The sequence below is a fragment of the Hypomesus nipponensis genome, chromosome 17, assembly GCF_054491055.1.
Source record: "Hypomesus nipponensis isolate SF chromosome 17, ASM5449105v1, whole genome shotgun sequence".
Classification (NCBI taxonomy): domain Eukaryota; kingdom Metazoa; phylum Chordata; class Actinopteri; order Osmeriformes; family Osmeridae; genus Hypomesus; species Hypomesus nipponensis.
This window is the reverse complement of record NC_140377.1, coordinates 6,429,933-6,444,971: the sequence shown is the minus strand read 5'-3', so window position 1 is coordinate 6,444,971 and position 15,039 is coordinate 6,429,933. Positions and strand designations below refer to the sequence as shown.

Here is a 15,039-nt window from a genome sequence, read left to right as displayed (position 1 = left end):
ACTGATAAGTTTGTCGATAAGACATAGGTACGCGAATTCAAGCTGCATCTCCAGTAACTCTGCACATCCTCTCCACGCGCAGTCATTCTCTCTTTTTCCCTTCTCCCTCTCGCTATCTCTCTACCATTTTATATCTCATCTGCCTCCCACATTGTGCGGCTGTATAACTAGTTCATAAAAAGGTCATTTGTCCATTAAGTCTTAAGGGGATAAAAGACAAGCTGTATTGCACTGCATCACATCATTATCTGTTGGCTTAAAAACACACTCAGGGATGCACGCACGCACGCACGCACACAAACACACACACAACTTGACGTGCACGGATAAGGTTAGAAAGTCTAATCACACATACACACACTTTTCTTAAGGATTGTGTCTTGCATAATACATACTCCTACTCTCTAAGTCCTCACACTGGGATGCATAAAGTAGATCAAAGAGCCCAACACACCAATAGCCACACACAAACCTACGCATACACACACGCATACATAAACGCACGTTTCACACAAAAAGTGCAAAAACCTCTTCATCTTGTGTGTTCTGTCGCTGACCTGAGGCAATGGGTGCATGTGTTTGTTTACTGTACTGTATATATGTGTTTGTGTGTGTGCACTGTATATACAGAATGTATGTCTGTGTGTATTGTATGAGTGTGTATATGTGTGTACATGTGTACTGAATGTGTGTGTGTGTGTGAGACCTTGCAGAGGAATTCCCTTTCTCCCTCAGCACCAGGGAAGTGATACTCTGCTCCAGACAGGCAGACGGCCCAGGGAGCAAGTCAGGACACCTCCAGTTCACAAACACACACACACACACGCATGCTCTCACACACACATGCACACACACATGCGCACACACACCCACAGAAATAGCTACTCCACTCCCTGAGGTAGGAAGGTAGAGGGGAACCCCTGGGGTCCAGAGATACGGAGCTGCAAAGGCCACCATTGACCAGGCAGCTCCAGTAATTACAGGAAACAGCATTCTCCACTCCATCTCCACCACACAAAAACACAGCACTCTCAGGGCCATTTCTAAAGGTTGGAAAGGGAGAGGTCTAGATTGGCACAGAGAGAGATGGAAAGGATGGATGAAGGAGAGCAGGAGGGGGGAAAAGCAGGGAAAGTGAGTGACAGAAAACCCAGAGGAAGTGGAGTGAAGAGACAAGACAGCCACAGCATGCGGAGTGAGGTAGAAAGAGATGTCGTTTGAAAGAGTAATAATTAAAGAGAGAGATGGGTGGAAAGAGAGTGAGATAGATGGATAGAAAGTATATGTGAGAGAGATGGGGAGAAAGAGTGTGAGAAAGAGGGGGAGAGACTGGTGGAAAGAGAGATAAAAGGAGAGCGATAGGGATAAAGAAAACACGATCAATTGTTTTTCCTATAAAACTGATGGGTTAAACCCAAGTACATAATTTTGTGATTGTGTGTGTTTCTGTTTGAGCTTTCATAAGAAGTGGAATGCAATACTAACAAGTACAGGAGGGTGTAGAGGAGAGTATGTAGGCTGATCCTTAGCCAGTACACTTGGTGTGTATTTTGTTGCAGGGTACATAAAATATGAATACGCTTTGTGGCTGAGGGAATGACACCTACCTTGACACTGGAATCCCTGTTTGCCAAAGCCCCTGAGGAGAAGAAGAACACACATGTATATGATGTTGACACCCTCAATGAATAACACACCAGATTTGCGCAAAAAAATACAATCAATAAAAGATGGTTCTATACCGGGGAGGGAAACATACAGTTGGACTTGGCAGAGACTGTGTAGCAAGATCTGTAGATATACAGCAAAATAAAGCTAAATAGATAAGTCTAGATGGATAGACAACGCTTCACTCTTTTAATTCATTCGCACACGCGGTGATTGGTTCTTGGTGTTGGGTGAGAACGATATACCGCCACATGCCAGTCAAGACAACAGAGACAATATTTTGGTGATTCTAGGTCACTTTGGTAACGGTGTGAACCGCCATGGGAATGGTATTGATAATAAACGCAAATTAGGACAATCATTTCTAAATGAAACTTTCTTTAGGCCAGTAAACCCCTTAGTGGATTGCTCGCTAAAATAGCCTATACTCGCCACATGGAAACTACACAATCATATCTCGGAAAATCTAGCATTTAAAGTTGAGAGCGGCCAGCAAGTGTTCCACCTGTGCAGGACCGGAAGGTGGCAAGACCGTTATAAAGGTCAGGTAAGTATACTTACCCTGACTCTCACTGTCAAGCCCCCCGTCTCTCTCTCTCTCTCTCTCTCTCTCTCTCTCTCTCTCTCTCTCTCTCTCTCTCTCTCTCTCTCTCTCTCTCTCTCTCTCTCTCTCTCTTTCTTTCTTTCTCTCTCTTTCTGTCTCTCATTCTCTTCTCTCTCTCGTATCACCTATTTCCAGCATTCCTCTTTTCGCTAAATATAGCAATAAGACAACCTATTTCAAACCGAGCAACTCCTAACTGAGAAGCTTTAACTCGCGGTTCTCTCCGCGCTACTTCCCCCATCCTGTCTTTCTTTCGCCTCTCTCACCAGATGAAGTCAGTGCAGTGACTGCAGAAGGTAGGCTGTTTGAAGAAGCGCGCGATGAACTTGTGGTCCTTCACTTCGTGCACATTCTTCTGTCGCAGGGCGCCTTGGCGTGCAAAGCCCCGCATGGGCTCCCGGGGTCCGTCCTCTCCATCGCTGTTCGTTGCAGAGTCTGCCATTTTTCAACGCGGAAGAGAGCGCTTCTCTTAAAAGTGACAGCACTTGTTGTACCGAGAGTGTCAACAGGGTGCCTTTGTGCCAGCTTCAGTCCGTAGGCTACAGGTTGGTAGAAGTCTTTAGTTATGCGTTTCCCGCGGCGAATACTGGCTTCACTCGTGCACTCCAACTGGTGCCTTCCGCCGCCGCCGGTACATTGAGAGAAGAGAGAGAGATACAGTGCTGTGCTACACACTGGCGCACGGACGCTAAACCCCGCCCCTGTTCTCTCGTCAGCATCACCTGTGTGAATTGCGTGCCTCTATAAAGAAAATGTTCGGATATATAATTGGGTTCCACCATGTTCACAGCAGTTTTCAGGCTGGTATCTGCATGTGACCTTGATATGCAATTTAGAGACCGTGTCTATGTGAGGTCATCATGTTTGATGGGTCAGAGGTCAAAGTGACTTGAGGATATGGTATTTGTGCAGCCATTGTTGGCGTCAACATAATATCTGCTCAACTCAATCATCTCAATAGCATATGTTTGTGATGCCCCCATTGCATAGTAAGGAAACTTCTCTCTCTCTCTCTCTTCTCTCCTCTCTCTCTCTCTCTCTCTCTCTCTCTCTCTCTCTCTCTCTCTCTCTCTCTCTCTATCTCTCTCTCTGACTCTCTCTCTCCCTTTCCTGGGCTTTCTTCACCTCTCTCCTTTCCTTTCCCCTAATTTCCTTTCCTTATCTGTCCTTTCTCTACTCTTCCCCCAGGTAGGTCTTTTGTTAGCCTTGACCGGTGTTCTCCTCAGCTTCCCCAGTTGAATAAGAGATGTATAATAAAGCTAAATGTCCCAAGACAGACAGACATGATGGAGTGACTCATCACTTTACAGACCATCGCTCCATCCATCTTTCTCTTCCTCTCTCACTTTCACTGCCTCTTTCATTCTGTTCTGTCGTTACATAAACGTGGTCTGTGCATCGTCATCTACTGACTATGGCGGACACACGCGCACACACCCCCACACACACAAGTGTAGGAAGACGACTGACCACATATCTTTGCAAAGTTGAAGATCAGTAGTTACATACACACAACATACTATACAATGATAATAGTAAAGCATGCATTCTGCAGTACATTTGTAATGTGAAAATGTATCTGTCTAGTGGTGTTAGAAAAGTGAAAACACACAAACACTGAATCTGCAGAGTATAAACTGTCATGGACGGACAGACAGACACCCCCACACTGAAAGGTATCAATATTTTATGCATATTCAAATCAACCATTATAATTTCACATATTACACACACACACACACACATACATACACACATACCATAGAAGCAGACACTACACATTCACACACACTTCACGTGGTGGTCCACCCAGTTTCACATTTGTATTGTAGACAGCTCTATGAGGCGGTAGCTCAGTGTTGAGTTCAGGTTTGAACAAAGACATAGAAAGATATCTGATGGATAACCAAACCCAGAAACCCACAAAGACATGCACATACACGCACATACACCATGTCACAGACATGCACACATACACCATATCACAAGTCATTTCATATGTGAATTTAGAAAGTAAAAACATTGTTTTAAAAAAAATGTTTCATTGAAAAATATGTGTTCTCAAATTTAATTCAAAAAGTTACAAAAATAATTGATATCACATCAATTATGAAATTGGATTGTGGACTCCAACCCTGACATACGCACAGACAGTTTCACATCTCTTAATTTGCTTCATGGCCCCTCCCTTCCTCCCTTCCTCCCTCCCTCTCTGCAGATCATGTTCTGCCAGGGCCAAGCCAACAGTACAATGGTCAAACAGAAACCACAAGCTTCTTCCTTCTGCTTTCACCCTGTCAACATTTGCATGCTGCCTCTGAGCACTGCTGTGTTCACACCTACAGGTCTGTGTGAAGCCCAACTGATGCTCCAGGAAGTATTACCCTGCCCTTGTCACCACGAGCCCAGCTCTCTGCTCTCCTGTCCGTCAACACCATCACAAGACAGGCTGGTTTGGCTGAGATGACAAAAAACATGAAAAACACAGAAACATTCTCGTTGGTGACTGTCTGATCAGACGACTCAATGACAATGGCTTGCTATGGTACTCCCTTATTGAACCATCAGTCCCTATTGAACAATGTGAGGTAACTGGGTTCCATCTGGTTTCATCTGGTGGTTGTTTATGAGAGTGAAATTAAGTGCTGAACGAGGGGCAAGTTCATGGTGGTTCAGTTGTGACGTTAAACCATCCCCTCTCCTCTCACTTCCTCTTTCAGTGCATACACTTCTCCCCGCGCATTGTCTTAATTGCAACAACAAAAATGGGGTTTGTGTGTGCATACGGTTGTCTGTGTGTGTGTGTGTGTGTGTGTGTGCGTCTATGCATTTGTGGCTTTTTTTCATAATGGGGGTTTGCTGCGCTGTTTACGGTACAACAATAAGACACAGAGGATCGAGCAAAGTCAACTGTGTGCAACACAGAGAGATCGCAGATCGTAGGTTAATCCATATTTATTACACAATATGCTGTCATTGATGGATGAAAGCGTGGGGCTGAAAGGGACGCCATAGGTGAGATAGACAGAATAGTTATGGATGTGTTTACCAGGGAAAGAGAGAGAGAAAGTGAGAGAGAACCTCCACCCCCAGGCCTCCTGCAGTACCCAAGCTCTCATCCCTCCCCCGCACACTGCCTCACTGTGACCTTACACAGACACAACGCACACACACATATACACACATACACACACACACATATATGACATGTCTACATGTGCACTCTTATCTCATACACACTCATGCACAACTACAGACAGAGACCTACACACATACTGTATGCACATGAATGTGCACTCAGTTTCAGAGCACGTTGCAGGTTGGCACTGGATGAAAATGATGTGATGCTGCCCTCTGATGGCTAGTAAAAGAACTACATTCGAAACACCTTTTCCTCACTCTACCGTCACTCCATGGTGGAATAGACCTACGGCACTACCTCTATAAGAGCTAGTTAGCTAGACTCAGGGAGGGGCAGAGCTCAGACCGACTCTAGTTCCAGTCTGAAGAAGAAGGTGGAAATATGAAAGCAATCTTTTGAAAGACGCACACAGCACAGCACAGGCATAAAGAACAGTACATTTGTGTCAGATCACATAAACACATGCATTTCAGCCTCCTAGAGGGAGCTCCATGGCTGTGGACAGGGATTAGCAAGATAATTGACCACAGATGGAAGAGAGAAAGAGAAAGTTGGAGAGCAGCGTCCTGACTCCATCTGGAGTTCTTGTAAGGAAAGTTGAAGATGTAACCCTTTATCCCGTATAAGAATGTTACTGTGTTCAACATTCCATGTGTGGAGAGTAGCTACCCCTAAGTTAACTCTAGGCTTAGGTAAACATACTGGACCCTTATCTCAACTTACTTTAACTTAATCAAATGTGAATAGGGATCTTTAGAAATCTGCACTTCGCTGGAAATATTGAAATGCTCATTCTGGTGGTTTGGCATTTGCCAATCGATAAGAATATATTATATAAGTGTACTTGTGTCTTCATTTTATTTTTTCAACATAGCAATTCAATAATAATACCATTAAACCTTACACATATGAATATGCATATAATATGCATAATAACACTATTTCATCTTCAAGTATACACCCTCAAACATTTAAGGAAAACGTTTAAAATACTTTTAATATGCTTTAATTCTCTGACCTGAAATGTTTAAGGAGTTTAAGAGTGAGTTTTACTGTAGCTAGGCTTCTTAAACATGTGCATGGTAATTGGCATTTGCATGGTTGCAATAAAAGTTTCGTTGCTGCCGGAGAGTTTTCCCAGAATGCTTCCAGATTCTCCGCAGTCAGGAGTTTGTTGTGAAACACGTTTTTGTAATTTATCAGATCTGTCATAAACGTTTGACAAACTGAAAATACAAAGAGTCAGTTCATATAGTTCTCTTTGATGGTGTGTATTTAAAATACTGTATTCTGTCAGTTGTATTTCCCCTAATTGGGTGTGCTTTGTTGGGCACAACCTTTGTTCTCTCTCATTTTCTTTATTTTCTCTTTCTTTCTTTCTTTCTTTCTTTCTCCAAACTGCACGTCCTACAAAATGTTATGAGAGATAGTTATCTGCATTGTTATCCAGCGTAGCGGTAACTCCTGCTCTTAGTTAAATCACTACTCAAGGACAACAAGGTAATTGCTTTAGGAGCTGTTTACATAATGAGTCAGGGTTAAGGAGGGCTCGGATGGACATGGGCGAAAGCTCAGCTGTGATGTATTAAATAGAAACAATGTGAGCAGAAAGCAGATTAGAGGTCAGTTGAATCCCCCACAAACATCAAACCAGACCTTCAATCAAAACATTTGCAGACACTATCCCTCCCTCTTCTCCTTGTTTCACTTTTATTTTGAAGCTTGTTCTATGAAGTCAGATGACCTGCCATCAGTTAGTATGCACGTTTTGACCTTAAAAAAGAGCTTCTAAATGATGCAGTTATGAATAAATGAGTCATGTGACCGCTGTAGGGTAGCTTTGTGTGTGGTTTTCCTCTAACAGTTGTCAGTACAAGGAAACTGTACTGTAAGAGTCTGTACACGTGTCTCGTGCCTGCATGTGTGTGTGTGTGTGTGTGTGTGTGTGTGTGTGTGCGTGCGTGTGTAAAAAACACAGAAGGTTCTGATTGCCCAGCTTGTCACAAGAACAGGATATTTGGATAGGAATAGATAGCTTTTTCTGTAAATCTGAAATATACACATACACAGGATAGCTGGGAACCAGATGAATCTGTCAGCTCATGTCAAACTGATTTCTCTCCAACCAGAAACTGCTTGAACCCCTCTCAACTGTTTACCTGTTAAGGGGTGGGTGGGTTTGATACTTTAATACAATGACTGCACAGAGGACAGCCATCGAGGCATTTTGAGGCACAGAGGACAACAACAACCAAAATAATGTTACATTGCTCTGATTGGTCTATCCAATTTTACCCCCATTGAAATCACAGGCAGTTTGGTCTGATCCCATTGATTAAGCCCCTTGGAAATCAAAATGGACTGACAGGTTCTCTCAGAGATTAGCAAGAGACTAGGCTAGTTCTTAAACACAGCAACAAACAAAGAATACTTTGACTGGACAGACAAGAATACATTTTTAAATACTCGCCCTGCTTTGAGATATCAGCAACCAGATAAGACACGGCCAGCTGGCTTCATGCAGAGAATACTTTCAGTTTCACTTTCCAGCAGAAGCTGCGACTTCTCTCCAACCGCCACTCAGCATACAGCTTGTCCTCTAGGAGATGAAAAGGGATGTGTAGGCTTATACAAACAGGGACCTTTGGAAGTGCATCCTTCAGTCAAATTGGTATTGGACATACACACACCCACCAAAAAACCTTAACAATCAATTTGCGTAAAGTATGTGTGCGTGTGTGTGTGTGCGTGTGCATGTGTGTTTGCTCGTTGGAGTGTATGTGCAGTACAGTAAATCATGTTGTTGACAACATAAGGTGTATCATTAACATGTCCAATGGACAAGGTGTTGTCTTGTCGGGAAACGATAAACTGACATGATAATTAGGAGGGAGGTGTTCAGGAACTATTCCAACATCACCAGTACAGCACGTTTTAGGAGTTGAATCATTCTAAATTGCCTTACCTTTTTTTTTTTTATGCCTCCCTATTCCTCCCACCGGCCTCTCAAAAGCTCTCTTCCAAGAATATTAGCATCAATTACAATGATAAACAACATTTTTGTTTTTGCATTTTGCAATACTTAATTTGCCTTTAACCTTCAGACCTTCTATTTAAGTTTCATGATGAAAAGGCCAAGAGGTTGTACTGCCTCCACCAGTTAATCTAAAACTTTTCCTAAATAACCTTTACCAAACTTGGCCATAAGAGACTTAACTCCTATATCAACATGTAGGCTACTGGGTGTATCAAATGGATGCTAAAGGAAAGCAGTACTGTGTACAAATTGTGAATGCATGTAGTTATTTATTGACCTCCCTTCGTTCCTCAATCCATCCATCCATTCATGGCTGACCATGTTATAGCTGCGTCTGGCATTATGTTCCTTGTCTCTGTTTCCCAGAAATGAAACTTAGACAGACCGCCATCAACACTCGCAAGAGCGCAACTAGTAATAAGGGTGTGTTTGTGTGTTTGTTTGCAAACAAAGAATATCACAATTTCTGCATTACAATTCATTTGTAGCAAAGTGTATTGACCAGGTGGCATCTACAGTCCTGCTGTGGATAACACCGTGTCCACTGTGTGCTCTGCACTCAGCAAGTCAAGCTGCACGGGTTAGGATGTCCACAGCATCCATAATATCAGTGGGGTTTTTTTCTTTGACTATATAGACCATTTTTATTACAATTATCAAGATTTACAAACCTAGAACATCTCTTCAGGATACAACCTTTTTTTTGAGAAATCTCTGAAAGCTACATGATAGGCAGTGCTCCAGTAACATGCCCGCACATTTAGGGTAGGGAGGAAATTGCACAAATGTCACAAGTCACAAATAGTGACAAGTTTTTTCATAGCTAGATTTAGTGAAGCTCACTAGTGCACACTATACTTCTCATGCAATTTAATATAGTGCCTGATGTTGTTTATTGACGTCGTGAAACGCATGAAACCCCACAAGGGGGCAGCGAAACATTCACTTTTTAGCCATTTACTTTTCAGTAAGTGTTCGTTAATGCATGTGAAATGGTCTACCTGCTGCAACTGATGTGTAGATTAAACTAAATTAAACACCAACAATGAACACATTGGCTCTCTGAACTATTTCAATAGGCCTACAGATTTCGATCTGTCCACTTAAAAGTGGTTCTTTTGACCACAGATGGCTTCCTGTCCACGCAAAATAATGCGGTCAGTGCTCCGGTTGGCTATAGATCATTCTTATGTTTAACCTGTAGGACTATAACTGTTTATGATCATTGTTCAGTTTAAAAAGAAGCGAAAGGAGAACTGCGCCTAATTTCTTGAATTGACTCCTATCGAGAACTTGCAACTGTTCTGTGAAGGCGATATAATTTCTGAGAATACGAAAGGGAAACTAAGATTTCCTGTAAATGGAGGAGGGGCCAGTGCATATAAAATCCAACTTGGTAGAATATTTCGTACTAGTATGCAATTGAAATAGCAGTTGAGAGAATAGGTCTGATTAATCATGATGAACGTTAATCAAACACATATTTATTATACAACGCAGCGGAGTAGACTATTTTTGGAAATTGCCTAAACTGCTTTTTGGGATTTGTACGATAAGGATTATTTCACAAAATTTGCCCTGTATTTTCAACGTTGTTCTCGTTTTGCTAAACGGTAAGCAAACAATCTTTCGTCAATGTGGTTTATATAGTTTACTGTGGGCCTATGACATGGAATAGTTTTAACATTTGACTTTACGCGGACTGCAATATATATAATTTAAAAATGTATTGCCTACAGTAGCGTACTGTACCAGTTATTTTGAGAAAAACTCTACAGTAGTGTAGGCTACTGACGTCTCGTTAGGAGATGGCTAGTTGTACCCAATCTGCGCTTGATTTTAAGCGGGCTACTCAATGAAAGAAGTGCCAGACGTTTATGTAACCTAATTAGCTAATTTGCTCAGAAATGCTTCTGTTGTCACGTCTCGCCAGATATCGGGTTGTTTTCCCGATTGAAAAATAACTTGTAACATAAAACACTGACATCACAGAAGCACATACGCTACTGTTAATTGCCTGTCAACTTTGGCGTGTGTATGAGCGTACATTGCACAGCTCTAACATCTGACTGCCAGTCTAGTTAAACTAATCCAATATTGAATTAATAATCCCGACTCTCCTCCCTTGCATCTTCTGATGGTTATGTAGTAGGTAACCTACAGTAATGCCACAACCAGCCGCTAGACTACCCATAATGATTTACCCAGTGGCACAACAGTAACACTTTTGTATCTCTTTTCCCCTTTCTTAGGATGACTGTGGTGTGTAGAGATGGGAGAGGGTTGGGGCCGCTCTCCCCCTTAGGATGGTAGCACACAGCAGAGTGGACGGCCATGACGACACAGCGCTATCTTCATCCACATCCTCATCGTCCTCATCATCTTCATCCTTTTCTGGGGTCAGGGAGCCCGACCGGTCTGCTCAGCACCAGAGGAACCCTCCGGAGGGCCTGCTCACACTGGTGTCCACCCACTTCCCGCCCTTCCGCTGCAATGAGGACTTCCTGCTCATCACGCGCACGGCGTCCATGTTGGAGCGTAGCGGCTTCTACTGGGGTCCTCTAGGGGTGGAGGAAGCACACGGCAAGCTTCAGGACACTGCTGTGGGAACCTTCTTGATCAGGGACAGTCGTCAAAAGGACGTATTTTTCACGCTGTCGTACCGGGCCGCCAACGGACCGGTCAGTGTCCGCATCCTCTACAAGCGCCAGAAGTTCAGCCTGGCGGGAAGCGAGCGTTTCTTCGCCTGCCTCTTCTCCCTGCTTGAGCATTACATCAATTCTCCCAAAAAGAGCCTTAACCTTCCCTACAGGAAGCAGCAACTCACCTTGCAGGAACTGTGCAGGAAACGCATCGTCGAAGTGTGTGGCGGTGGGGAGAAGGTTGAGCAGATTCCTGTTAATCCTGTTCTGAAGAACTTTCTGTTAGAGTTTCCTTACAGGATATGATCTCACATCAGATGGCATTAAAGCTTGGATTTCTTGACTTTAGGTCAACACCCAGAGCCATGGTGACTGTGTCTGGTGGGCGAGTCCAAGGGAGTGTACCCTGGTTAGACCCGTTAGATCTAGAACACATCAGATCAGCTGCATTAAGAGACTATTGGGCTGTTGGCGTTATGATGGGAAACTGGACCGCATGGTTGTGGTTGTGGTTGACCCCTTGGTCCTGTTGTTGTAGGCAGGTCATCTGGGGTCGTGGTAGCAGACTTGAATACTCTATTGTGAATGTTTACATGGACCATGAATGTGTGTTGTTCACAGAGTCCTCCTCTCTCTGTGGTGTCTCACTGTCTGCCATGCAGATTCAACTGTTATGTAAAGACAATATTTTAAGTAATAATATTATTGTTAAAATGATTATTTTTGGTAAAAGTACTATGTTCTGTAAAATAAAACACATTTTATTTTCAGACAGTTCTCCCTTGTGTTTATTGTTTTGTGTTGATACTATGCGTGTGTGTGTGTGTGATTCTCTCCTGCTGTATTATACCATGTTGAGGAAGCAGCTTAAAGCTCTACACTGGAGGCGTACGGCTTTCTGAGACAACTCCACATACAGTAATGTTACCATGGTGACTCAACTCAGTAGTACGTGGTGACAGGTTGGCGGTGTTGAAGAGATAGTTACTAAGTTAGGCGCACACTTACCAGAAATGGATGGAGCAATAAAAAAGGTGTGTTTGAATGAGTCACTCAGAAGAGCAGTCCTGTGTGTTGTGTGTGTGTGTGTGTGTGTGTGTGTGTACATCAAATAAAGGCTGGATGGTAGCATGTCTAGACTACTTCGGCCACGTATAAATGGGTGTTTTGGTCTTATGAGTATCATCTAGTGGCTTATTGGCACATACGAATGAATAAAAGCAACATGGAATAGTTATCTTTTACGGCTCGATTCCAGTAAATCAGCCTATGTCATTATCTTGAACATAGGCAGACAGGATAGGGTGGGACTGATCATCCTGTCTGACAGCTTACTATGAACTCAAACAAATTTGCATGATTTCATTGATAGATTTTCTCAGTACAGGCAGAATTTCAGTACAAGGTACACCTGTCCTCATATCTTAGCATTCAATCTATGCTATTTGAATTCTGAGTACTCCTAAACTTTATGAGAAATGTAAAACAAATTTAGCATTGTAGTCTCTGAATGAATTAACTGGAATTGTCGTCATGACTCGTGTGTCTTTTGTGAATCAGATGTGAAACTGAAACTGACTGTCCACACAGAGCTGGGCAAAGGTCATTCGTTGACACTGCTGTGACAGAATTCTTAAAAAAAAGAAAATATAAGAAAATATGGTAAGTATCCATGACCACCAGAATCCTCACACTAACTGAACATATTCAGTAAGCGTGTACAGTGTATTTGTGCACTAGTCTAGTCTTGTCAGAAATCTGTATTCCTGTTAACAGTCATCAGCTCTTAGAACCACAACTGGGCAAACCACACCTTCTCCAGCTGCTCTTCTCAGAAGAGGGATCCACTCTTATAGTCTTGAACTGACTATTCTGTCTGTCCTACTCGTCTGAAAACTCCCTGGCAGGGTTAGCACCATTAAACCTTAAACCCTTGACAGTCGAATCTCTCATAGCTGCATTTTTCTCATTTTCATGTCTCTGTCTTTTCATTTATTTTGCTGTCTCTTGTTCTCTTGTTACCTTTCAATCTTGTTTTCTCCTACTCTGTTTCTCGCTTTCAGACACAGGCCCCTTAGTGCCTCCCCCCCTCTCCACCACCTGTGGTGAGACAGAAACACACATGAAAGAGTTTCAGCATCCTTACTCTACCAGGAACACACACCAGTGTTTCCTTGAAGAGAAAACACGAGATAGAACACTTTCTCTCACACACAAACCACATAAAAACAGAACCCCACACATACGCACGCATACAATAAATAATTAAATGCATGTTGCCACATGTGCAGAGTGTATGGAACACATACACACAATGCTCACTTGGTAAACGGAAATGGTTTGTTTCCTATGGCTTGCCTATTCAAAGGGGGGTGCTACCTGATATTCCTCTCTCCCCCCCGACCCCCCCTGTCTCCATCTCCTTCCCCTGCCTCACTCACTGCTTTCTCCTGGTGGTCTCGCCTCTCTCTCTTCCCGGTTCCTTGCTTCATCCCGGTTCCTTACCCTGTTGACCTTTCTCCCTGTCTTGTATCTGTACAGTTCCAGAGGGTGTGCATGTACGTTCTCTTACGGGTTTCTGAAGGCTTTTCTAGTCAGTGTGCGGTTCAGTGGTGAACCAATCTCACACCTCTCCAGTCTTTCCTGCCTTTGAGCTGAAGCAGTCCAAGGGTGTTGGTGTGTCATGTGTTGTCTCAGTCTGCAGTGGTTAAGCAGGCATGCGTGTTTTTTTATTTATTATATATATATATATATATATATATATATTTCTGGCCTTTTATGGCTTTATTGGACAGAACTGGTTATAGGGTGACAGGAAATGAATGAGAAAGGGGGAGTCATGCAGAAATGGCAGTCAGAATCAAACCCAGGCCGCTGCATTATGCTTGCAGCCTGTATGGTAAATACGGCCCCGAATAAAAAGTTTGTACAAATGTTTCCCTCATTGCTTAACCCTAAACCAAGACATAGGAAATTGAAAGGTGGACCGTACTTGATAAATTGTACAAACTCACAAATGACAAATTCACACAATAACACCATCATAAGTAGAATAATTTATTGCAGATCTTTAATTATTTCTCTGTTCGTATTTTAGTATAATTACAAGTTTAAAAGCGGATGGCATTTACAGAGCGTAGAAACATCCAGAAAACACTGCGCTAAGTCCTCTTTAATAGCATCAGTCTTAACATCGGGGCAAATATTTACAAGGAAAGCAAGGTTGGGAATGCTGACTAGATAAATAAAAAAGAAAGAAAGAAAGCAATCCTAACAAATCGGACATGATTAGAGGAGTATTGCTTTCCTGACACTTCACTGCTGTATGGAATATCAAAACCAAGATCCAGTTTAAGGATGGTGTCCTGATCATCTGTAGAACCCCAACATGGGTACCGAGGGAGGGAGAGAAGTGAAGGGGGAAAAAGGAACGGGACAGGCCCAGAGAAAGCAAGAAGGGGAGAAAGAGGGGATTCGATATACGCACCAATATCTCAGTGTGTGCTTAGCTCTAAAGGGCTCTTTACACCAACATCCTACATAATCCTCATTTTCACCATCAGAAACAGAAATTTCATCCTCCAGTAACTACACTCTGATTGGAGAGATGTTCTGTCCATTACATTCAGCTCTCTCCCCATTGGTTAGCTCTTTAGATTATTGCAGTAATAAAGCTTCATGAGACAGACTGGAGGCTGATCCCAGACCATCTCCATCCTGGCCCCTATCAGATCAGAGTTAAAATGGGTGGTAGGCAATCAGATCCTGGATCTGAACCAGTGGGATACATTCAGGTCCGTTGTGTTGTGTGAGAAAGAGAAACGTGGCCCATGTGAGCAAGGTCCAAAAGCTGGTGGATGTACTCTAGCAGAAACACCCCTGCTGCAGCAGAAACACTTCCCTGCAGCAGAAACACCCCATCTGCAGCAGAAACACCCCTCCACAC

The 15,039-nt window shown here is 43.0% G+C and overlaps 2 protein-coding genes across 2 annotated transcripts in view; one reads left to right on the top strand and one right to left on the bottom strand.

The window, feature by feature from the left end:
• The window catches only part of LOC146253194 (protein kinase C beta type), a 44,091-nt gene extending 41,243 nt beyond the window's left edge, over positions 1 to 2,848 (bottom strand). The window contains exons 1-2 of the mRNA XM_084677182.1: positions 2,539 to 2,848; positions 1,608 to 1,639 (exon numbers count right to left, since the gene is read on the bottom strand). Coding sequence (XP_084533308.1) covers positions 1,608 to 1,639; positions 2,539 to 2,714 — 208 coding nt within the window. The 5' untranslated portion in view covers positions 2,715 to 2,848. The remainder of the gene's footprint in view (positions 1 to 1,607; positions 1,640 to 2,538) is intronic.
• Positions 2,849 to 9,760: 6,912 nt separating this feature from the next.
• On the top strand, positions 9,761 to 11,863 carry socs1a (suppressor of cytokine signaling 1a). Its single transcript, XM_084677183.1, has 2 exons — positions 9,761 to 10,064; positions 10,704 to 11,863. Exon 2 carries the CDS (start codon positions 10,758 to 10,760, stop codon positions 11,397 to 11,399), a length of 642 nt encoding a protein of 213 aa, XP_084533309.1. The 5' UTR covers positions 9,761 to 10,064; positions 10,704 to 10,757; the 3' UTR covers positions 11,400 to 11,863.
• The last annotated feature ends 3,176 nt before the right edge of the window (positions 11,864 to 15,039 follow it).